The sequence below is a fragment of the Malurus melanocephalus genome, unplaced genomic scaffold (genome assembly GCF_030028575.1).
Source record: "Malurus melanocephalus ecotype Western Australia unplaced genomic scaffold, MMel_1.1 scaffold_86, whole genome shotgun sequence".
NCBI lineage: Eukaryota > Metazoa > Chordata > Aves > Passeriformes > Maluridae > Malurus > Malurus melanocephalus.
The window spans coordinates 890,068-912,873 of record NW_026623318.1 but is presented as its reverse complement, the minus strand read 5'-3'; the positions used below and the strand labels follow the sequence as shown (position 1 = coordinate 912,873).

Sequence of the window (22,806 nt, the reverse complement as noted above, 5' to 3'; positions counted from 1 at the left end):
CGGGCGGGGAGCGGCGGGAGCGCGGAGCGCGGAGCACTGCCGCCTACCGGCACCGGCAGCGGCTCCGCCACCGGCGCGGCCCCGGTACCGCCACCGCCTGCCGGGAGCGGCTCCGGCGCCGCCAGCGGTACTGGCACCGGCACCCACACCGGCACCGGCGGCGGCTCTGCCACCGGCATTGGCACTGCCACAGTCTGCTGGCACCGGCCGTGACTCCAACACGGCTGCGGGCGCTGGCAGTGGCACCGGTGCACCAGCATCGCCACCGCCACCACCACCGCCACCGCTGGCATCGACACCGGCACCAGCATTGGCACTGCCACGGGAACCGGTGTCGGTGCTGTCACCAGCACCAGTCTTTGCATCGACWCCTCCACAAGAGGAGGTGACATTGGCACTGGCACCAGCCCTGCACCAGCGGGAGCATCAGCATCTGCAGGGGCACAGGCACGGGTGTCAGCGCGGGCATTGACACCAGCACGGGCACTGATACCAAGGCCCAGCACTGGCATCAGCACCAGCACCGAGCCCCAGGATCACCACCAGCACCGAGCCCTGGCAGTGCCCAGAGCCCAAACCCCCTGGGATAACTCCCTCAGCTGGGCACCCCGGGCATCCCAGACAGAAAACCCTCGTGTGAGAACGTTCTGGGTTTGGAGACCACCCCGTGTGCTCATCCAGACGCTGGAACCTTCATTCTGACTGTGCCAGGGGCTGGGCTGGCGCCAGGCCAGGGAGAAGTGTTACAGTCCCACCTGCCTGGGATTATCCTGGGAAAAGCTCCTCCGGTGCCTCAGTGCTCCAGGATCCGTATGGATGGAGCTCTCCYGGGCTGGGCACCGTCAGGATGACCCCATCCTGGGGAAAGAAAGGGCAGTGGGACAAGAAGAGTTAACGGGCTGAGCAGCTCCAGGATGGCATCACTCCCTGTCCCCTCCAGCACTGTGTCCCCCAGCTGGGACACCCCAAGCTCCCACAGCCCCAGGGCCGGGCCTTTTTCATAAAAACATTTTCTCCAATATCCAATCTAAATATGAGCCATTTCMAATTTTCCTGTTCCCTGGGATCAGAGTCCAAACCCTCCGGCTGCCCCCTCCTGTCAGGGAGTTGTGCAGAGYCACCAGATCCCCGCTGAGCCCCCTTTGCTCCAGGCTGAGCTCCCCCAAGACTCTGAGGTTTCTTTATCTCAGCCGTGGATTCACCAGGTGCCAGCTCAGACAGGGTCTGCCTGGTTTATCCTGAAGATTTTCCAAACCCCTCTTACCATGCACATATTTCCCTGGAATGTCAGTTCCTCCAGGGATCCCCAGGACAGCACCTGCTGGAGATGCTGCCCTTGGTGGCAGTGGGGAGTTCAAAGCTGGCTCTGCCAGAGCAGCTGTGCCCTCTCTCCATGGGCCCTGGAGCATCCCATGGGATCCAGTGCTCAGGAGACAGAGGAACCATCCCTGCTGTGGGAATGGAGCTGTGTCCCAGTGCAGGACACATTCCCTCCTGCTGAGGCTCCCCGAGGATGCAGGATGTCCAGGCTGTGAAACCAATCCCACATCGGAGCATCCCAACCTGGAGAGGGACCTGGGACCAGGGATGGAGGGACAGGACACAGGGAATGGCTTCCCACTGCCAGAGGGCAGGTTTAGGTGGGATATTGGGCAGGAATTCCTGTGAGGGTGGGGAGGCCCTGGCACAGGGTGCCCAGAGCAGCTGTGGCTGCCCCTGGATCCCTGGCAGTGTCCAGGGTTGCTTGGAGCAGCCTGGGACARTGGGAGGTGTCCCTGCCCAAGGCAGGGGGTGGAATGGGATGATCCTTAAGATCCCTTCCAAGCCAAACCAGTCTCGAATTCTATGAGGAATAAAAGCAAAGCCAGCTCCAGGACTTCATTCATGAGAAGAAAACAATGAGAAGCCAGTGCCAAATGGTTTTTGGGGCATTATTCCTGTACTTGGAATCGGCAGGATGCTCTGAGACCAAGTGTATTTTCCCAATCCTGTTCATAACTCCTGGAACTCCAGCACAGCACCAGCTGATTCTCCACAGCTCCTCAGGGGCTGCTGAGCCCAGAGACTTTGTTCCAGCTGGAATCTGTGACTGAGGACACCCCTGTGCCTGTTTGAGATAAYTTTATGGATGGGCAAACACTCCCAAGTTCCAGCAAGCCCTCTCCCCCACCAGGGCACCAATTTCCACAGAAGGAAAGTGAAAAGAAAGAAAAAAAAACTGTTTATTTAACAAAACAGAGCAATATGCCCACAAGACATAGGAAAAGGGGACAAAGGAATTACTAAAATTCTGTGGAAACAGCTGTTGGGTCTGAGAGTCCTTTTCTCTTTGGGCGTGGGGCTCCCCCTCTGGGGGTCTCAGAGGGCTGGGTCACTCTGGTGGCTCCCTAGAGGATTTCCCACTCACCATCTCACAGAACTCTTCTGAGTCTCACAGGAATCTTCTGATTCTCGGACAAGAGAAAAATAGCTGAAAAAAAGTTGAAAGAAGAAAAACCAGAAGCAGTCCCAGGGAAACAGCTTTCCYCGCTGCTGCTCCTTYCRCAGCMATAGTGGAATTGTGTGATTTGTTCCTCTCCGACACTGTCCTTGAGTGGGGAAGGAATAACAAAACCATAAACTCTCGCCAGTGCAGCAAGGGTTGTTTTTTTTCTCTGGGCATAGGCAGGTGATRAGAATACAGTCATCCATCCTAGGACAACCCCTCCAGCTGAGGCAACACACTTTCCCTCTTGGCACTCAACTTATTTTGATTATTTTGAAATAATCAAAAATGCCAAAAACCACCAGAACATGGGGAGAAAACACAAGATCTCCACGTGCTGCTTCCACAGGCTCCCCCTCCTCTCCTCTCACTTTCTCCCTGCTCCCCACTTCACAGAGGAATATCACTGACACATGGCACACACAGGAAGAAAATATYCATGGGGTTTATCCCCTCAGAAATTCAGAAGCCAAAGCAGCATCTCACCCCAAAGGAAATACAGAGTTAATACAAAAATAGAGCCCAAAACCAGCATTAGTTCAGCAGGTACAGTCATGGGAAAGCAGCTAAAATGGGGAAATAATGCCYGGAACTGATTGCTTCAAACATCAACTTACTGGGGGAAAACCCCATTCCCAATTCTCCATTTTTCATCYCTGAAAACTTCCAGTGTTTCTCTGTGCTACCCTGGATGCTCTCCGGCACGTGCTCTTTGGTGCACAAGGTTTTCTCAATGCCACTCTTGGTACAGCCAGCGCTGCTCTCTCCTTCTCCTTCTCCAAGGAGGAGTTGGATGGAGCCTGATAAGAACAGGAATTATCCAGCCACGAACTAAAATCAGGTCCTAATCAATGGCTATTAGGCCAACACCAAACTGAATCAGAACTTGATTCAGTGTAGGAAAACTGCCTCATCCCCGAACTCCCCTCTAACCCACATGGGACTATAACCCACCACCTCTGGCCTGAGCAGGATTTTTGAGAGCTGCCTGGCGRCATCTACCCTAGGGAGGCCACCCTGGGAACGCAGATGATGTTGAAATGCGTTCTGAGGTGGTCTTTGAGCGTGGGTTTGTCCAGGAAGCTGCGGCCGCACTCGGCGCAGGCGTGGGGCCACTGCTGCGCGTGGGTGCGCTGGTGCCGCAGCAGGTACGCGTGGCGCGCAAAGCTCTTGCCGCACTCCGTGCAGATGAACCACGGCACCGCCGCCTCCTCCGGCCGCCCCTGGTGGTCCCGCAGGAACTGCTTGAACTCGTCCAGGTCTCCCCACGCACGGAAGTGGCTGCTGCTGCCCATTCCCTTGGGATTTGCCGGGTTTGTTGCCGGATTGGGGCGACTCCCCGATGTCTCCCCCTGGTGCGAGCTGTGGTCTTGGGATGTTCCCAAGGATGATTTGTGCAGTTGGGTGCCTCCTGCACTCTGCACCTGGGATGTGATGGTGGCACCACCACGGCCTGGAACACGAGATTTTAAACATTCCAGTTATCTGATGTAATAGAACATAAATCTCCAAAGAACAATTCCTGATTCACTGCTTCTGGACAAAACCCCCCAAGTTTTGGGTAAAAAAAAAATAAAGCAGGGATGAACTGGAATCCCCCCTCCCTCCAATCCTACCAAGTTCAAAGTGCTGTCAGTGACCTCCCACAGCATCACAAACCTGTGCTGGGGCTGGCAGGAGTTTCCCCTCCCTTCAAATCCTGTGGATCCTTGACCTGTGCYGCTCCTCCTGCTGGGATATGGCTTTTGGGAACATGAGAGCCTGAACAAGGAACAGAAGGAACATGGAAATGATGGTTATTAATATTTCACCCTGACGGTTTTCCAGCAAATCCCTGCATCATCCATTCTAAAGACCATCTCTTATTCCAGGAAAAGATCCAACAAGGAGGGAGCGGCAGCAGCTGCTCTGGTGTCTAAAAGAGTGTCTGGGTACAGGTGAACAAGATCTGTGCTCCAACTTCTACAAAATATTCCAGAAATTACACCTGGAAGGTTGAAAATTAAATGTTGGCAAGAGGAAGGTCTCAAGTTTGAGCCTGAGCCCCAAATTCAGCAGCCCGGTGCTGGATTTTATGGTACAGTCCTGTCTTTTCCCTGATTAATTCCTCCTTGTGCAATGCCCCAAATTTCAGCAAGTTCTTCTAGGAATTAAAGGAATTACCTGAATGATGAAGAGGCAGGGAGGGCTCACAGCTTCAAATCTAAAACATCAATGACTTCAAGCAAATATGCAGCTGGGCATTTAAAGCTAATTAACAAGATCTCTTCATTTTCTGGGCATCATTCAAGTTATTTACCTATTTCTGCATCCAAACAGTTCTTTTCTCTTCAGTGAATCCCAAACCCAAACAAACAAGGTCTGGGATGAGGGAAATACAACTTCACTGTAATGAATGAGGGTACAGGATTAATGACCCCATGTGTCACTGCAGCTCCTGTACCTAAAACTTTTCCACTCCTTGTTCCTGGTTTTTGCTGGCACACGCATTCCCAGGGATCCTAAATTGTCCCTCACAGAGATTCACAAGTATTAAAGGTTAATTCTCTAAAAATCCAGGAYTGGGGAGTGACAAGAGCCAGGCCAGACCCAGCACATCTTCCCCAGAGTTGRAAAACCGACCTTTTCCCAACGTGATAAAAGATCCATATTTCTCCTTTAGCAATTGCTTACAAAATTCATTCTGCCAATCCTCCAGACGTGGCCACTGAGGAAATATCTCAGGAACCTAAAAAGCAGAATATTCCACAGTCAGTGCTGCTGGGGAGCTATGAATCCCTGAAAACCCTCTTTTCCCAACAGTTTTAACACGTGGGCACCTCCCAGCTGCTTCCAGCGATGTCTGTGTTATGTGTAAGCAGCATATTAATGAAGGATTTTACATAAGAACCTTCTACTGTTAATCCAGAATGAGAGGAAAGGCTTTCAAATGATGTGAGTCAGCCAGAACAATGATTTTCTCTAACAACTGGGTCACAAATTAGTCATAAAAAAAGATAGCCGTGGTCAGCATCCATGCCCAGCCCCCTCAGGGAATGTGGCTCTTCCTTCAATGAAAAATAAAATAATTCAGTGTTTTAAATAAACCCTGAGGCAAGGCTGCGATCTGTCAGACTGGCTGGAAAAGCTCCTCCCTTGTAATGAAAGCTTATTATTAGGGAATAATAATATTATTATTATTAATTAAGCCCTCTAAGGGATATTTTTCCAAGCTGCTTCCAAGGCTTTACACACAGATCTCCCTCTAATTTAATTTATCCCCATTATCCAACCCCTCAATTACCCTACAAWGCTCCGGATTCCGGATCCGTTTTCGGGTTTTGTTCTTCATTGCATCACAGATACCCTGTGGGGTCCCCACGAGCCAATTCCCATCTTCCCCCAGAAGGAATTTGCTGGGAACAGCTTCCTTCAGCAGGCGCCGGCTCTTGCGGACTTTCAAAGGATCCCTCTCGAAGGCGCTCTCCTCGAAATGTTTCGAGCACAGGCGCTGGTATTTGGAGGGGGTATCCATGTCCCGGCCCATGTTGTGGATCCACTGCCTCAGGAGGGCAGGGTTTTGTAAAGGGAACCCATAAAAAGAGACAGAGCTGTTCTTGTAGGCGCCGCTCGTGGCGTTCTGGCAGTTCAGGGCCGCGCAATAAACCATTGCCACACACCAGGAATGGGGGGTAAAACCCCAAAAACCACACCAGAAAGTAAGRTTAGGGAGTTCCTAATCAATCTCAGTCCCAAACAGGCCTAAATTTTTCCTAAAACCSCCATGGATTTGGTGAAGAGGAAGAGCTGAAGTGACTGAGTGAAAGCACAAGGCTGAACTTCCTACAGGAGCTYCCCACAGAGAAGAGTCAGGTCTTTTCCAACTGCTTCAAACCAACAATCTGAAAAGAAAAAAAAAAAAACCTTTAAAATCAGCATAATACTCCTTGAATATGCAGATTACATTTAATTAACCCCTGCYGTGCACACACAGACATGAACTTTGTTCATCTGTGTATCCATGAGGGATCCTCCTGTGCTCCAAAGGTTATCCAGCAAAAGGATAACAAAGGGCGGAGGGACAAATAATTCCCAAAAAATGAAGGTTTGGGGAGTGCCAAAGGATCCCCTATCATATCACAGGAGAGTCTCAGAGGTGTCAATCAGTGAGGAGATCTTTGGACAGGAACACTGGAATAGGGAATAACCCATCCAGGGATCCTGCTGCACCCTGCTGCGAAGAGGAGGGACATCCCAAGGTTTGTAGATGCCCATGGTCAAAAAGGAACAAGGGCAGAGGCTCCAAAAAAGCTCATAAGCTTGATTAGTAAATTAAACACYCAGCAGAGAAATTGGTATTTTTGCCCTTATCTTCTGGTAGTAAGGAAAATATATCAGTGAGGGAAAAGAGGGAAGAGAGAGGGCAAGATCAGATGGGGGAGGGAAGATCACCAGTCCTGACTCCAGCACTGATCTGACCCTGAGAGCACCTTTCACGGGCAAGTTTTCACCATCCTAGAATTAGACTTCTCATTTTTCATGTGAATGAGAGAGGATAAACAGTCCCTTGCCTCAGAGCTTTGAGAGAAGGGACTGTTTATCTTCACTCAAAGGCCTTTGGGGGTCTTGATTCACCTTGAATCAATGTTTGTTTGACACTCTATGCCCACTTCCCAAGCCCATTCCTGCACTAATTTCGCCTGTTGTTCTTCTTTCCACAGACCAGAACAGGGAAGTGGCCCCAGGAAGGTGCTGTGTGTCTCTGTGTACCCCGCTTCTCCTGTTGTAACGTGCTTGGGAATTTGGGACACAGCAGCAGCTTGGAAGGGCAGGGACGTGTTGGAGAGGGTCCAGAGAGGCCACGGAGCTACTGGAGTTCCCTGCTCTGCAGCCAGGCTGGAAGAGCTGGTAAYGTTCACCATGTCCACTGGAGAAGAGAAGGATCCAGGGAGAGCTCAGAGCCTCTTCCAGGGCCTAAAGGGGCTCCAGGRGAGCTGGAGAGGGACTGGGGACAARGGATGGAGGGACAGGACACAGGAAGTGACTTTAAACTGAAATAGAGRTGGGATATGGGGAAGGAATTCCTGGCTGRAGGGCGGGGAGACCCTGGTACAGATACTCCGAGAGCAGCTGTAACTGCCCCTGGATCCCTGGAAGTGTCYGAAGCCAGGGGTTTGGAGCAACCTGGGATAGTGGAAGGCGTCCCTGCTCATGGCAGGACTGGCAGTGCATGATCTTCCACATCCCTTTCAACACAATCCACTCTAGTCCGGCCCCGTTTCCACTCCCTGCACACCCCGGAGGTGTCTGCGTCTCTGCCCCGTCCCATGGCTGTGGCGGGAAGCGGTACCGGCGCTGCCCTCCCGGTGCCGCGGGGCCGGGGTCCTTGAGAAGGCGCACCAGGGCTGGAGAGGAGAGGCCGGAACCAGGTCTACKCCTCGGGAAGGGCTACAGGACCCCCGGCACCCCCCGCACACCGCCACGCTGCGTCGCCATCTTCCTCTTCTTCCTCCCCCTTAGCCGCGCCAAGCCGCAGCAGCAGCCAATCAGAACCCAGCCYTATCCAGTCCTCACACTCCATTGGCCCRCCGCCCCCGGCCCCGCCCACCCCCCGGCACGTGGTGGCCTCCACGAGGGGGGCGTGGCAATGGCGCTCATCTCCATTGGGCAGCGCGCGGGGGAAAGAGGGCGCTGATTGGACGAGACGGGAAGGGAGGCGGGGATTAGCAGCGGCGTCCTCTCGTTGCCATGGCAACGGCGGGGCGGGAAGCTCCACTGAGCAGCGGCCGCGGGACGGGGACGGAGCCCCGGGGATCTCTCACCGAGCACCGTCTCGGAGCGCGGTCCCGGGCCGGGGGAGCGCAGGGAACCTCCCCCGCCTGGAGAGCAGGCAGACCCACGGACCGGCCCCCACCTCCCCGCCGCTCCCCTCCACTGCTCCCGTTTTTTCCTTTGAAACCTGGGATTTGGTATGTGGAAGCCGCAGAGTTCCGCCTCTCGGCTTCAGCCTCGCTCTTCCCTTCCTCTCCCGCTGCACAACGACCAGTGGCATTTGCCAGTTTTAGTTAAAACCCTGAAATTTCCAGGTAACAATTCAAACATCCTGACAAAACTGAAGCAGAAACACCCAGGCAAAAAAAAAAAGCCCTTTAAGGAAGTTTTCTTTTAAGGAAAAGTGAAGGAGCTCTGACCCAAACAGGCTCTTCCCTGACTCAGACACTGCTGCTTCTCTATATTTTTCCCACCACGCCACCGAGAAGGTGACAAGTGACAAATCCAGACTCTTACTGGTAAAAAGAATMAATCGTGTCCTTGCAAGGCCACGACACGTCCGATTCAATTCCTTAAGAGACTCTGAACACGAGCAAAACGTCTCTGAAGGAGGATGTTCAACCAGCAGCTGCCGAGTCCCGCTCCAAAGGGAAGTTCCTGGGGCATTAAGATACCCGGGGTTCAAAAGGAACAACAAACGCCAGAAGGTCCCAAAAGAGCAACGAAGTTTGATTAGCAAATTACGCACTTGGCATGGAAATTGGGATGAGTTAGCCCCTTAGGTTCCATTAGTAAATYAAAAAGAAAGCAGGGAAGAGGGAGAGGTCAGGAAACATCACCTGGCTCCAGGGCCGATCCGCGTGTCCGGGGTGGGCAGGGTCCCGGGGATRCTGTTGGGGGCACCTTCTTATGGGTAAGTTTTCCCCGCCCCGGGATCACATTTCCCCCTTCAAATGCAAATAAGTGAGTGTGCGCAGACCTTCTCCTGGACCTTTCTGGAACTGAGTCGGAGGGCTTTGTGGGGTTGTGGTAATCTTGATGCCCCCTGTAGATCCCCGCGATCGCTTCCTCGCCGGCCTTGTCCCATTTGTGGTGTCTCCGCGCCCCGGAGGAGAAGTCGGCTTCCGGAACGGTGCTGCCCTATCTCCCGTGCCCCCCTCTCCAGCCACATCCTGTTCCATCCTGCCCCTTATCAGTGCTTGGGACACAGCAGCGCCTTAACTCCTTGAAGCCCTGGCTGCTACAATTGCACAGATTAGAAAATTTGTTACCCTGCAGAACGGGATGGAAACCTGGCGTGATCCCGAGAACCGGGTCAAAAATCATTCCTTACCTCCTCCAACAGCCCCTGAATCTCCTGGACCTCGGGGATGGAGCAGAAAATCGCGCATGAAAAACGAGCCCCATCGATCCCACCCAAGTATCGATTTGCAAGAACACCTYGGGCGCTGCCGAGGGGAAGACAAGGGCCGGGAACTGCCGACCTTTCCATAACAAAGGGCGCAGGGAGGGACACTCAGGGACACATCAGGCGCTAATCATCCCACATTGCCACTTTAGACTGCAGGGGGGGAAAAGCCGGGGGGGAAGGTGGGGGGTGGAATTCCTTTGTTTGGGATCCCTCCTTGGATGCACCACTTTGAGCTGTTTCCTGTTTGCTGTATTTTAATTATTTTAAGGATCCAGGTGCCCAATTTCCCATYGCTCTGCTATGGGAAATCTGGGATGGAGTCGGCGAGGGACCCCGTGTGAGTGTGGAGTGGGATCAAATAGGGACCCATCGGCTCACRGGAGCCGGTCCCAAGTCAGGTATGCTTGGCTGTGACTTCAGAGYKGCTCCTGCATGGTCAGACAGGGACATTTCCTTAACAGCCAGACATCCAGCAAGCGGAGTCTGATCCGTGCAGCCAGAATAATGGCCTGCACATTCAGATTCCAGCTGATTCTTGTCAACAATTAATAAAATTTCTAATGGACACGGGAACACAATATCAAATATTAACCTAGCAGGATGCTGGTGTAGGACCCAGAGGGCAAAGAGTTAAAAATTCCTGTGCCAAACTGCTYAGGTTAATTTATGGCTCTTGGGTAAGAAGGAGCAGCCTGCCAACCTTAACCCCAAAAGAATTCCAGAGGCTACAGTACCTGCACTCATTGTTTTAAAAATTATTAATGTACCACAATGGCAAAATCCAGCAGTGGCAGGAAAGTGAATTTCTGGAGTTCCAGTTTCTGGGGCCAGCTGAGTTGGCCCCAGTAAGAGCTGTGGGTCCCAACACTGTCAGCAGCACCCAGGGGTGTAGCATTCCAGGTACATCCCAAGAGTTGATATGTTGCTGTGTCCCAATAGGRTAACAAGGGACAAACTGGAACAGGGTGTGGCTGCAGAGGGGGACCCTCTGGTATTTTTGGCCCCTCTGATCTTTTCCAGTTTTGGGGTTTTCTTCCTCATTTTCTTCCTGTAACTGTTTCTACAGCTGCCCAGTTTTCACTGACAGCAATAATTCAGCTCTTTTCCTCCCTTCTATTTCCTCTCTTGGGTCTTGTTTCTCTCTACCACGCTTTTTCCTATCTAAATTCCCCAGTAAATCTCTTTCCCTGCATTCTGCTGAAGCAAATAAGAGTCCCAAGCTGATGATTCTTCAGGCCTAAATTTATCATTTAGGATTCTGCAGAAGGCCAGGAGATAAGGGGTCCGTGTGCGTGTCTCAAACACCAACAGCTACAGGGCCAGCCAAGGACTGTTATGTGTGACACAGAATGGGCCATGGAGATGGGAAAGGACAGGATTGGGCTGGAGAAGGGGGGCACACRGAGGTGGGAGAGCGCTTTTCTGGGACAGACACCCTTGCTCTGGCTCCTGGAGGTAAGCACAGCATGGAACAGCACAAGGCAAACAAAATTGATCAGTTTGGAGGGGATAAAAGCCACCAAAGACCCCCAAAACCATTYCTAGAAGGATCCAGAGGGATGGATTGTGTCTGCTCAACTGTGAAAAAAAATAGCCCCAGGGTTGGGAAAACTTGGCTATAAAAAGGTGATACAGTGTTCACAGGGGCACCTCTGSGATCCTGGACATTGTCAGCTGGATCAATGCTGGARCCAGGTGATCTCCTCCCCTTCTCCTCTCTGATTTCCCTTTCTATTCCCTCTTTCCTTTTACCTTTTTATYTCTTTTACTACCAGAAGATAAGGGYGGAGATACCAATTCCCGTGGTGAGCGTGGAATTTGCTAATAAAACTTGGTGAGCTTTTCTGGACCCCTCTAAACATCTGTCACTCCTTTTTGACCACGGGCATCTACAGACCTTGGGAGCTTCTACCCCCTTGGGAATGGGACACAACAGACCCAGAGGGGAGGCTGGAGGAGCAGAGCTGCCCTGCCCCCACATGGCCCCCTCCCCAGCAGATCTTGTTATCAGTGTTTGGGACACAACAGCTCATTAACTCCTTGTTTCCCAGAGTTCTGCAGCATCTCCATGTTCTGCTTTCACAGGATTTGGAAAATTGAACAARCACAGAAGACTGGTAACAATGTGGGAAAATAAATGCAACACAATTTCAAGGCTGTGTAAAATTGAAACCCTATTCCAGGCTTCCCCAATCATTTTACAACTCCCAGTAAGGATCTCACCCTTCAGGAATTCTCCCTTGGGGTTCAGCGTGGAGCCCCAGGATTTAACAGTGGGAATAAACTGCCTCTCAGGCTCTGCAGCCTTCCTTCTGTTTGCCACAGGGACAACACTTCCTTTCCCAAAGCATTTCACCCAAGTGGGTTTCCTGACTGTTTCACTCATTTAATGGACAGTTAACATCTCTTTAACTCACTTGTTCCCAGCCCAGCCCAAAGACTCCGGACTCCTGGGATAACAGTTCARACATTTGCTCTCTATTCAGGCAACTCTTCTTGGTAACACACATCACAAATTGTTCCCATTGTCAACGTGATTTCTCTCCCCCATTCAGAGCCAGCAGGACCTCCAGACTCCAACACCTCCCCAAATCCACAGGCACCGGTGAATGCTGTCTAACGTGGAAAATAACCCCCAACCACCTCCATTTTCCTGGGAGGGGCTCGGGATGGCCGTTCCACAGCCTCCTCCTGCTGCCACAGCCTGTCACAGAGCTGGGGGTGCTGCCCTGGCCCAGCGAGGGGACACTGAGGGGACTGTGAGGGATGTCCTATATGGAATGCATCTCGGAGCCCCCGATGTTCCTGCAGGACCAGCTGACCAGCGGCACGTGTGTGTCCTGCATGTGACCTTCCTGATGCTTCAGCAGGCTCCTCTTGAGCACAAACCTTTTGCTGCAGAGAGGACAGTGGAAAAGCCTCTCTCCCGTGTGCCGGCGCTGGTGGTTCAGGAGGTAATCCTTCCTCCTGTAGGTTTTGTCACACTTGGAGCACTTGTAGGGCCTCTCTCCCGTGTGACTTGTCTGGTGCCTAACGAGCCAGGAATGGCACACGAAGTTTTTTCCACAGGCGCTGCAAATGTAGGATTTGCCCCGGCCCTGGCTCTGGGGCTGGGCTGGGCTCCCCCGGGCCACGGGTGGCTCCCAGCAGGGGCTGGCTCCTGCYGTGTCCCTGGGGAAGCTCTCCTCGTTCTCAGCAGGTTCCTCTGCACCCAGCCTGTCCTGCTCCCAGGGCCTGGCTGTGCCCAGGGCAGTCTCTCCACACTTGGAGCGGGGCCCCGGCCCCTCACAGGAGGTGAAAGCGGCTCCCGGACCCATTCCAGTCTCTCCTGGGCCCATTCCCATCTCTCCTGGGCCCATTCCCATCTCTCCTGGGCCCATTCCCATCTCTCCCGGGCCCATTCCAGTCTCTCTCAGGCCCATTCCCATCTCTCCCGGGCCCATTCCCGTCTCTCCCGGACCCATTCCCGTCTCTCCCGGACCCATTCCCGTCTCTCCTGGGCCCATTCCTGTCTCTCCAGGGCCCATTCCCGTCTCTCCCGGGTGGGAGTGCAGCAAAGAGAACACCCTTTCACATGTGGGGCCTGGAAACATCTCCCCTTCTCCCTGGGGAGCCAGAGGCTGGTCCTGCTGTGGGGTGTTTCTCTCACACTTATACACACATGGCCTCTTTTCAAGGCTCTTCTCCTGAGCACTAAAGAAATCGTACTGAGCATCACTTCCAAGGCCGTTCCCATTCCCAGTGGCGTTTGCTTCCATYATTTCTGAGTTCCACTGACTGTCCCATGTCCCTCCATGGCTGGGATCCTTGGGAAAGCCCTCTCCCAGGCTTCTTGGTACCTCTGAATCATTGGTCCCAAAGCAATCTGCTGGATGGTCCCTCTTCACGTTGTCATCTGAAACAGAGATTTTGGAGCCTTTTAATTCAGACATAAGAATGTGCCTCCCAGCCCACATCATTAATACTGATGGGAGGAGGAAAAAACACAGCATCCACTGAAACAATCTCCAGGAAAACAGAAGGACTTTTTTCAACTGTGCTTTTTTAAATCTACATAAAAAAATCACTGCTGCAGTCTCACATTCAGCCTCTCACTCAAAACATCTGAGCCCTGTGACAGACCAGACACTGCCCCACCTCGGTGCCCCCAGACACTCCACTGAGAATCTCCAGGAGCAGGGTCCAAGCAAGGCCCTGGAGCCAGTTCAGTGAGTCACAGAACCATGGAATCTGAGCTGGAACAGACCCACAGGGATCATCCAGTCAMTCCTCCAGCCCTACACAGACACCACAACAATCCCACCCTGTGCCTGAGAGCGCTGTCCAAACACTCCTGGAGCTCTGGCAGCTTGGGGGCTGTATCCATTCCCTGGGGAGCCTGGGCAGTGCCCCACCCCACCTGGGAGAAGAACCTTTTCTAGATATCCAGCCTAAACCTGTCCTCCTGAGCTTACCAGAAACAAGGAATTGTTTCTGCTTTCAGGAATTAGTGTTATCTAATGAGCACCGGTCTTTTAATGAATAGCCTTGGAAATTTATTTTTTTTTCTTGCCTGAATAACAACCCAAGTGGAATAATATTTTTGTTATTGAACTTTATAAGAAAGTCACTGACTYGAATTGTAGCCAGGGTGGAAAATCACTGTGATTAAAGCCCACTTTCTTGCAACCCTATAAACTGTGGTCCCAAGTGAGACCTGCTGAGCTCCCGATTCCCAGAAAATAAAGGAATGTGTTTGTCCCAAACACTGATAACTGGATGGCCACGGAGCCAACCAAGGACTGTTGATTAACATGCCATGAGAAAGAACAAGATTTGGCTAGAGAAGGGGGGACCATGTGGAGATAGGGCAGCAGTTTCTGGGACAAATGTCCTTGTTGGAGCTCCTGAGACAAGTGCAACACAGCACAAAGGCAGCAAGAAGTGAATGGATTATGCGGGGGAACGAAAAATCCCCAAAGCCTCTAACCTGTTTCCAAAAGAAGTGACTGAAAGAAGTGACTGCATGGAAAGTAAGAAACTTGTATTCAGGGGGGATCCTGTCCATAAAAAGAACGGAGGGTACCCTCCATCCTCTCATCCACATTGTTTAAAGACATTAAACAGAGCTGGCCCCAGTACTAAGCCCTAGGGACACCACTGCTCACTGGCCACCAGTTGATGTCACTCCCTTGCCCAGCCCTATGTGGGCTCAGCCCTCAGCCAGGTTTTTATCCAGGTAAAAGCAGCACAAACTCGACCCTGCAGCCTGAGCACAGCTCTGGGCTTGCCCCAACACACGAGCCCAAGCCAGTGCCTCTGACAGCTTTTGGCTGGCTCTGGAGGAAGGAGCSTCTTCAGCTGACAGAACCCAAAATTTTTGTGACCAAATACTAACCAGCAGACCAAGATTTGTCCCAGTTCTCTCATCATTTACATCATAAGGTTGTGATATTTTATATAGTATTAAAAAATACTCTAAACTAGATTTACTGTCCCTGAAATGTCAGCTAAAATCCATTACTGACCTGTACTTGGATCTGCAGAGATTTTCTCTTTCTCCAAGTCCTGTTGTTCGGGGCAGGGTGGCTCCTCCTCTTGTTTAATCCACGATGAAACATCCGTTGCATAAGTTTGAAATCCTGTTCATTGGGGAGAATTTACACAACTGAGGAACACCGAGGAAGACACAAAGCACGGATAATTTGGGAACGCACAGCAGTAACACAGCATCAGGGAAGACACAACATGAAGAGCCATTAAGGGGTAATTCCTGCAGCGGAGTTTTTGCCAGATGCTCACCTGGGTCAGGATCTCTTGGGAACTCCTCACCCTCTGTGCCTGGCAGCTCCCTGACATCCATCTCATTGCCTTTCCTGGTCTGACTGGGTGCCTCAGGCTCGTAAAACCCTCGCTCTCCTAAGAGAGAAAATCCAGAAGTGCATCAGACCTGCCCAAGCTCAGGATTTCACAAGGCTGAACACCTGCTCTGGTCTGGGCTTTGTTTGGAGTCTGGTTCCCCAAGCCAAGCTCTTCTAAGCCCAGTTTCTTCAGGAAACCTGTTGGAAAGGTCTAAAAACCCCAGTGTGATCCAAATACAGGAAGCCAAGTACAATCCCAGTGGAGTCAACAGGCAGCACTGCCACCCTTTGTAAAGAGTGAAGAAAATCTGCAAARCAGAGTTTATTTGCAAATCAAAGAGGTTCCAAATGAGAGGGCAAAGAGCAGGGCCTGGGCTCTGCAGCCTTTCTGAAGGGTCTGTGTGTTCCTGTACCCAGGAAAACCTCAGAAGAGAAGGGAGGATGAAAAAGGCAACATGAAGGAATTTAGGGGAGGATCCACTCTTGGATAAAAACCAGCCACGTACTCCGCAATTCCAAAACGTCCCTGAGGACGGAAAGTCAACATCAGTCCTCACCTGTTGGGACTGCTGGCAAGGCTGCCCAAAACTTCTAAAATATTTGGAGCACACGAGCACAGGTGGGSAAAARYCCCMCACACAACCTGAAATTTAATCCCTYTCTTTTGCTTTCYCTCCAARGTATGCAGTTACTCACCTGGSSAGGGCTYTCCAGGAGCTTCTGCAGCCTCCTCCTCCTCTCCATCTGCAGTACCCAACTCTTCCTCTCGCTTAATCTGGATTATGCTGTTTTCTGCTAACAGGCACCAGTGTTATGTTAATACCATACAAAACTCATTCCAGCTGTCAGCCCAGCCCAGGCAGATCTGCTCTGTTCTAGCTCACATTCCAGAGAAAGCCTCACTCCATTCTAGTTCCTGCTGACCAAGGCCTCTGAACAGACCTGAAATGTTACAAAACCCTCAGCAGATGTCTTGAGCCCGAGAAACACACGCAATTTTTATGCAAGTGAAAACACGTTCTCCATGGCCCTGGGAGAGGCCAGAGCCACTCGAATTCTTGTCCTTGGGTTTCATTTCTCTCCTGGTGCCGCTAGAGCTCTGTTGTTGTTTCCTTTTCAATCCCGCTCAGTTACACACCACTTCTCACCCATCAGAGAAATGCGAGAAAAGAGCTCTTAGAGAATAACTTATGAAACTTAGTGAAAAAAGAAAACAAAACTCTGTGGAATAAAAAAAAGCAGATGGGCCAGTGCTCTGCACCTTTACCGTGCAGATCTGGCCAAGGGGACTGATGAATTTCCCAGGAGAGGGAAAGGAAGGGTGTGATGGAGATCCTGGGAAGGCTGGCAGGGATGGAAAGCCTGATAGCTGTATTTGGAAGACCACTTGGCACAACAAGCGCCTTGGAGAGAGGCTGGTCAGAGAATCATGGAATTGCTGAGGTTGGACAAAGGCCTATAAGGTCATCAAGTCCAAGCATTTCCCAGCACTGCCAAGGTCACCACCAACCCATGTYCCCASGTGCCACATCCACRGGGCTGTTACATCCCTCCAGGGATGGACACTCCATCCCTGCCCTGGGCAGCTGTGCCAGGTCCCGACAAGCCTTTTAGGAAAGGAATTTTTCCAGTATCCAAMCTGAACCTCTCCTGGCACAGCCTGAGGCAGGGACAGCTTCTCCTCCTGTCCCTGTTCCCTGGGAGCAGAGCCCGACCCACCCCCGGCTGCCCCCTCCTGTCAGGGAGTTGTGCAGAGCCCCAAGGTCGCCCTGGAGCCTCCTTTGCTCCAGGCTGAAACACCACCCACACCCCAACATTCCCAAAACCTGGTGGGTGCTCGGTGCCCCCCTCCCTCTACCCCATCGGCCCCAACGCCACTCACCAGTGCCGGCCTCCACGGGATCCCCTCTCCTGTCCAGGTCCTCGCAGCTCCAGGCCCTTGGCTGGGGCCCACCCTCCGCCGGGGCCTGGGCGCTCTGTCCAGCGGCGTCCGGTCCTGTGGGGAAAGAGCTGTGAAGGGCCGGGGTCCCCTCAGAGTCATGAAGGGCTGGGGTCCCCTCAGAGCCATGAGGGGTTAAGGGCCCCTTAGAACCATGAGGGGTCGGGGTCTCCTCAGAGCCATGAGAGGCTGGGTTCCCCTCAGAGTCATGAGAGGCTGGGTTCCCCTCAGAGCCATTAAGGGCCAGGGCCCCTCAGAGCTGTGAGGGGTTAAGGGCCCCTCAGAGCCTGAAGGGCTGGGGTCCCCTCAGAACCATGAGGAGTCGGGGTCCCCTCAGAGCCATGAAGGGCTGGGTCCCCTCAGAGCTGTGAGGGGCCGGGGTCACAGCAGAGCCGTGAGGGGTTGAGGTCCTCTTAGAGCCATGACAGCACAGGATCCTCAAGCAATGAGGGATCAGGATCCCCCTCACGATCCACTCAGAGCTGTGAGAGATCGGGGTCCACATGGAACCATGAGGGATTGAGGATCCCCTCAGAGCTGCGAGGGATCAGCAATTCCCTCAGCGCCACGAGGGAACAGGGATTCTTTCAGAGCCATGAGGGAAAAAGGGTCATCTCAGAGCCCTGAGAGAACAGGAATGCTCTCAAAGCCATGTGGGAACAGGGATCCTCTCAGAGCCATGAGGGAACAGGGATCCTCTCACAGCCATGACAGAATGGGGTGCCCTCAAAGCAGTGAAGGATCAGGGATCTTCTCAGAGCTGTGAGGGCCTAGAGTCCCCTCAGAGCCATCAGGGATCAGGGATCCTTTCTGAGCCAAAGGCACTTGTGGATTCTTTTAGAGCAGTGAGGGATTGAGGTTCCTATCCATTTGGGTTGGATACTGGGAATATTCCTTCCTGGAAAGGGTTGCCCATCCCTGGCACAGCTGCCCAGGGCAGTGGTGGAGTGCCCATCCTTGGATGGATTTAAAAGCCATGCGGATGTGGCACTTGGGGACATGAGYCAGTGGTGGCCTTGGCAGTGCTGGAGAATGCTTAGACCTTATATTCAGAGCCCTTTTCCAACTTCAACAATTYGGTGATTCTGTGATTGCTGCAGGCACTCTGCCTGTGCACAGGGACAACTCCTATTCTTCCTCTCAGTCCTAGAAAAGCAGCGCCTTTCTGTGTCACTTCAGATTTTGTCTTGAGTTCAGGGCTCTATTTTTGCAATTCAAACAACACAAATCCCAAAATAGCTCCGATATTTGTTATAAATATATGTATTTGTCTCTAGAATTCAGGAGAGCTGGGCTGGAATTGGGAAACTGTGACTGACATGTAAAATACAGCGTCACCTCTGCTATCAAAGGCAGCTTCAAARAGAGATGAAACACGGAGAATGAAAAATACAGAAACAGCCCAGAAAGAGCACCTCAGGGTGTCTGTAGAATAATTCAGGAGTGCTGCTGAGATGATCCCGAATGAAACTCAGGATATTCTGGTCACAAGGGAATTGCAAACGTCCCTCCACTGCTTTATGCAGCCACAATTTTGCCTGTTTATTGCAGTCTTACAGAATCCTAGTAAGGTTTGGGTGGGAAAGGACCTTAAACCTCATCCAGTGCCACCCTCTGCCATGGCAGTCCACTGTCCCAGGCTGCTCCAAGCCCTGTCCAGCCTGGCCTTGGACACTTCCAGGAAGCCAGGGGCAGTCACAGCTTCTCTGGGCACCCTGTGCCAGGGCCTCCCCACCCTCACAGACAGGAATTCTTCCCCAATATCCCACCAAACCCAGCTCTGTGCCAGCAGGAAGCCGCTGCCTCAACATTATCCTGCAATTTAGGGCACTAAGAACATAAAATAAAATGAAGCTATAAAATGAACCAAATTCTAACTGGACCAAAAAACAGAGTGTAATTTTCCCTCTTCCTGTACTAAAGCAGCAATTGGCCAAAATTTTAGGGAGAGTTCTGAACACGTTTGTTCCTGAGTCAGATCTGACTAAGCAGAGATTGAGTGGAACTTGGTGTCTGTATCCAACAATTAAATCCACAAGGAGATGAAATGCAGCAGGAGCCCCAACAACTCCATTCTGAGATGCTGCCACGACACCATCAAGTCAAARGGATCTCCCTGTAAAATTCTGATGTGAGATGAACTGTTGATTCCATAGACTTCATCAGGATGGAACAGCTCCATTCAAATAATCTGACATCCCACAGAACCCACAGATTCTTGGATGAGAGCAAGCTAAGAATGCTCTTTACAACYGAGTATTTTGACTGAAAACCCAAATTTTATTGTGAGCCAGTAAGGATAAGTTTTCCCTGGCAAGGAAAGCTCCATCTGACCTAAATAATCATGTGGTCATTATTATTTAGCTCTTTTGATTTGTTAATTCCACTTATTTTCAAATTTCCTCCTCTTGACCCTCTATATTTTGGTCTAAATATCTGTCTGCAAATTGTAGTATTTTACTATTCTTGTGACAGCACTGACAGGGACTCTGGAGGCCAACAGCGTGCCAGTGTCCTCACCTGCAGCACCTCATCTTCCCAGCATTTTAACCTTCCCAACAACAAAACTATCCATAGGCACCCTGCCCCTCAGCATGGCTCCTGCTCTCTCCCCACTGCCTCGCCTGCCCCTCCTCAGCCCCCACATCCCACCACACAGTGTCCCTCGGCAGGAATGTCAGGGATTCCCACATCTCTGGCAGCACAGCATGCTGTGGGATCACAGGGAACTCACCCACATCGAGCTCGGAGAACTCCATGCCCTCCATGGCTCCTTGCTCCTTTGCATACGGTGCTTCCTCCTTTTCCTGCTTCACGGTGAACGCAAAACTCGGCTCTGGAATGCTGCAGTCTGCCGAGCAAAAGAGAAAACTCCTTTACTGGGGAAGAGGAACACCTTTTACTGGTTACCACAGCACCACTGGACTCCTCCCTTGCTGCCCCAAGAAGTTTGTGCCCACCCACCCACCCTGCTGCCACAGGCGAGCTCTCCAGCACCTCCCATTCCTGCTTCTGGGAGCTCGGCTCTGTCTTGCAGGGAAACGCTTCCCCCTGTACCCCCAAGCTCCACAGGGTCCTTCACACCCTCGAGCCCAGGTCCTCCCACAGCTCTCACCATGTCCAGGTTCAGCCAGCTCTGTTCTTCCCTCCTGGTTTTCCTGTGCTTCTGTGCTGTTCCAGCTGCTCACATTGAGTTCAAACAGCAGAGCCTCTGCCAATGACAGAAATCATGGAATCGGATTGTGAAATCCCAGGAGGGTTTGGGTTGGAAGGGACCTTCAAGATARTCTTGTTCCAACCCCTGCCATAGACAGGGACACCTTCCACTATCCCAGGTTGCTCCAAGCTTTGTCCAATGTGRCCTTGGACACTTCCAGTGATAGGGCAGCCAYAGGGCAACCTGTGCCAGGGCCTCACGMCCCTCACAGCCAAGAATTTCTTCCCAATTTCTAATCCTAAAAATCAAACCTGTTACATTTTTCTCACAGTTATTCCCCCTGAATCTGCTCCTTCTGCGATCCAACAAGTTCTCTCTGGACAAACCAGGATGATCACCTTGTGACAGCCTCTGTCTGGTGACAGCACCACACAACCCTCACCCCCCGAATTCAAGCTTTAATTCGTCCCTTGCTTGCACCTGGTTCTGCTGGGATCTCTCCAGGAGCTGCTTCCTCCTCACTGCAGGGTGCTTCTCCTCCCTGGAGCCGGGACAGGAGGGCAGGTTCAGAGATGACATCATCTGACAAGGAACAGGGAAAGGAATATTTCCATGCTGCATGCACATGGAGGAACACACCCTGCTGTGCTCCCCAAAGCAGCTCCATCAGCTACAACACACAGCTGGGAAGCACAGAGAGTCACACACCAGCCTCACTGTGTTCCCACAATTTGCTTCCCAGGTGTGGGAAGTATTCCCTCACCAGAGCCAGTCTGGAAGCGCGGATAACTGACCCAACAGCGACACTCACCCAGCAGGACCAGGGCTTCTTTCTTCCCTGCCAGCACCTTTCCATAGAGCTCTTTCTGCCACTCCTCCAGGTTCTCCCACTCTGGAGTGGAAAAGCCAGTAGCATCACTTTCCAGTGCYGCAGCCTGAGCCTGCAATCCAAAAAGTGACACAGTCTGTACCATTCCTGGAACACAGAGAATCCTGCTTCTTATTTAGCCCTGCTACCAGGCATCAGGGAAAGGAAATTCCTGCCTCGGGGCATCCTCTGGACACTGAGAGTAACAGTTTGGATCTTTGCTAAACTTTGGGAGATTGATTTGTGCATTCCACAATATTCTTACTTCCCCTGTGCGGAGCCTGATCCCACTGGGAACCTCAGAGTGGGGAAGAGCTTCCTGTGTSGGTAAAAACACGACAAACCATCCTTTTGTAGGGAAAACCAGCTGAACATAACAATACACAAGAGCAATCACTTCCAGCTTTGTGCCTTCGCACGACAGGCGACAGAAGGAGTCTTGGCACGAGTTCATGGAATGATTTCCATGGGGGAAGGCTACCGGGAGAGGTGAGGAGCAGAGGAKCCTCTGCTTTGTCCATGCTCCCCCCAGACCTCTCAAAGACCCGTTACCTTGGGGGCCTCCATCCCGGAGGGCAGCCGCAGGATCCAGAGATTCCTGTTCTTCAGCAGGTTCTCCATGTTCTCCAGGCGCTGCTGGAGCCGCCCGTACTCCTGGATGAGGGTGTCCAGCGCCGCGCACTTGCTCTCCAGCCGGTTCCCCAACTCCCCGACCACTTTCTCGCAGTCCAAGTGCTTCTTCTCGCTGTTCCCGGCACGGTGCTCCAGGCTGAAGAGGCGGGACGCGTGTGCGGCCACGCTGCGCTCCAGCGCCTGCACSACCGCCACCACGGTCCACAGCGAGATGGTGCTGCCGCCCGCCAGCTCCATCCCCGCACCGGAGACACGGAGCGCAGCGAGAGCCTGCGGCACCGGGGCCGGGCAAGGGAAGGGAGAGGGGCAGGAGAGCCCCGGTTTGGCCGCTGCCGCACACCGGGTCCGGCCCGGTCCTTCCCGTCCCTCCTGGACCGGAGCCGGAGCGCTCCGCTCGGGACCGACCCTTCCCCGCCGCCGCTCCTGCCGTCCCTGCGCCTTTCCTTGCCGCCAAGACGCGCCGCTTCCTCTTCCTCCTCCGCTTCCGCCGCCGCCACAGCGACCCCCGCCGGCCGGCAGCCCCCGCAGTGATTGACAGCTGTCAGTCACCGGGAAGGGGCAGCAAACCCCCCGGGGTTCCACCGCAGCGGCGCCTCCCCGCGAGTCACAGAATCCCAGAATTCCAGAATGGGTCAGGCTGGAAGGGACCACAATGGGCACTTGGTGCCATCCCCCTGCTCCAGCAGGGCCATCCCAGAGCACAGGGCTCAGGATCAYACCCA

At 52.7% G+C, this 22,806-nt stretch overlaps 2 protein-coding genes across 2 annotated transcripts; both read right to left on the bottom strand.

Annotated features, from left to right (window-relative positions):
* Positions 1 to 2,581: 2,581 nt before the first annotated feature.
* LOC130574630 (THAP domain-containing protein 5-like) lies at positions 2,582 to 6,134 on the bottom strand. Its single transcript, XM_057367964.1, has 2 exons — positions 5,774 to 6,134; positions 2,582 to 3,938 (listed from the first exon to the last, which is right to left on the bottom strand). The coding sequence occupies exons 1-2, from the start codon at positions 6,132 to 6,134 to the stop codon at positions 3,484 to 3,486; spliced, it is 816 nt and encodes a 271-aa protein (XP_057223947.1). The 3' UTR covers positions 2,582 to 3,483.
* A 4,396-nt stretch (positions 6,135 to 10,530) lies between these two features.
* LOC130574584 (zinc finger protein 282-like) lies at positions 10,531 to 22,574 on the bottom strand. The gene is made up of 10 exons (XM_057367894.1): positions 22,004 to 22,574; positions 21,395 to 21,524; positions 21,064 to 21,165; positions 20,542 to 20,637; positions 20,161 to 20,277; positions 17,370 to 17,483; positions 16,184 to 16,279; positions 15,429 to 15,542; positions 15,155 to 15,268; positions 10,531 to 13,542 (listed from the first exon to the last, which is right to left on the bottom strand). The coding sequence occupies exons 1-10, from the start codon at positions 22,319 to 22,321 to the stop codon at positions 12,419 to 12,421; spliced, it is 2,325 nt and encodes a 774-aa protein (XP_057223877.1). The 5' UTR covers positions 22,322 to 22,574; the 3' UTR covers positions 10,531 to 12,418.
* Positions 22,575 to 22,806: the final 232 nt, after the last annotated feature.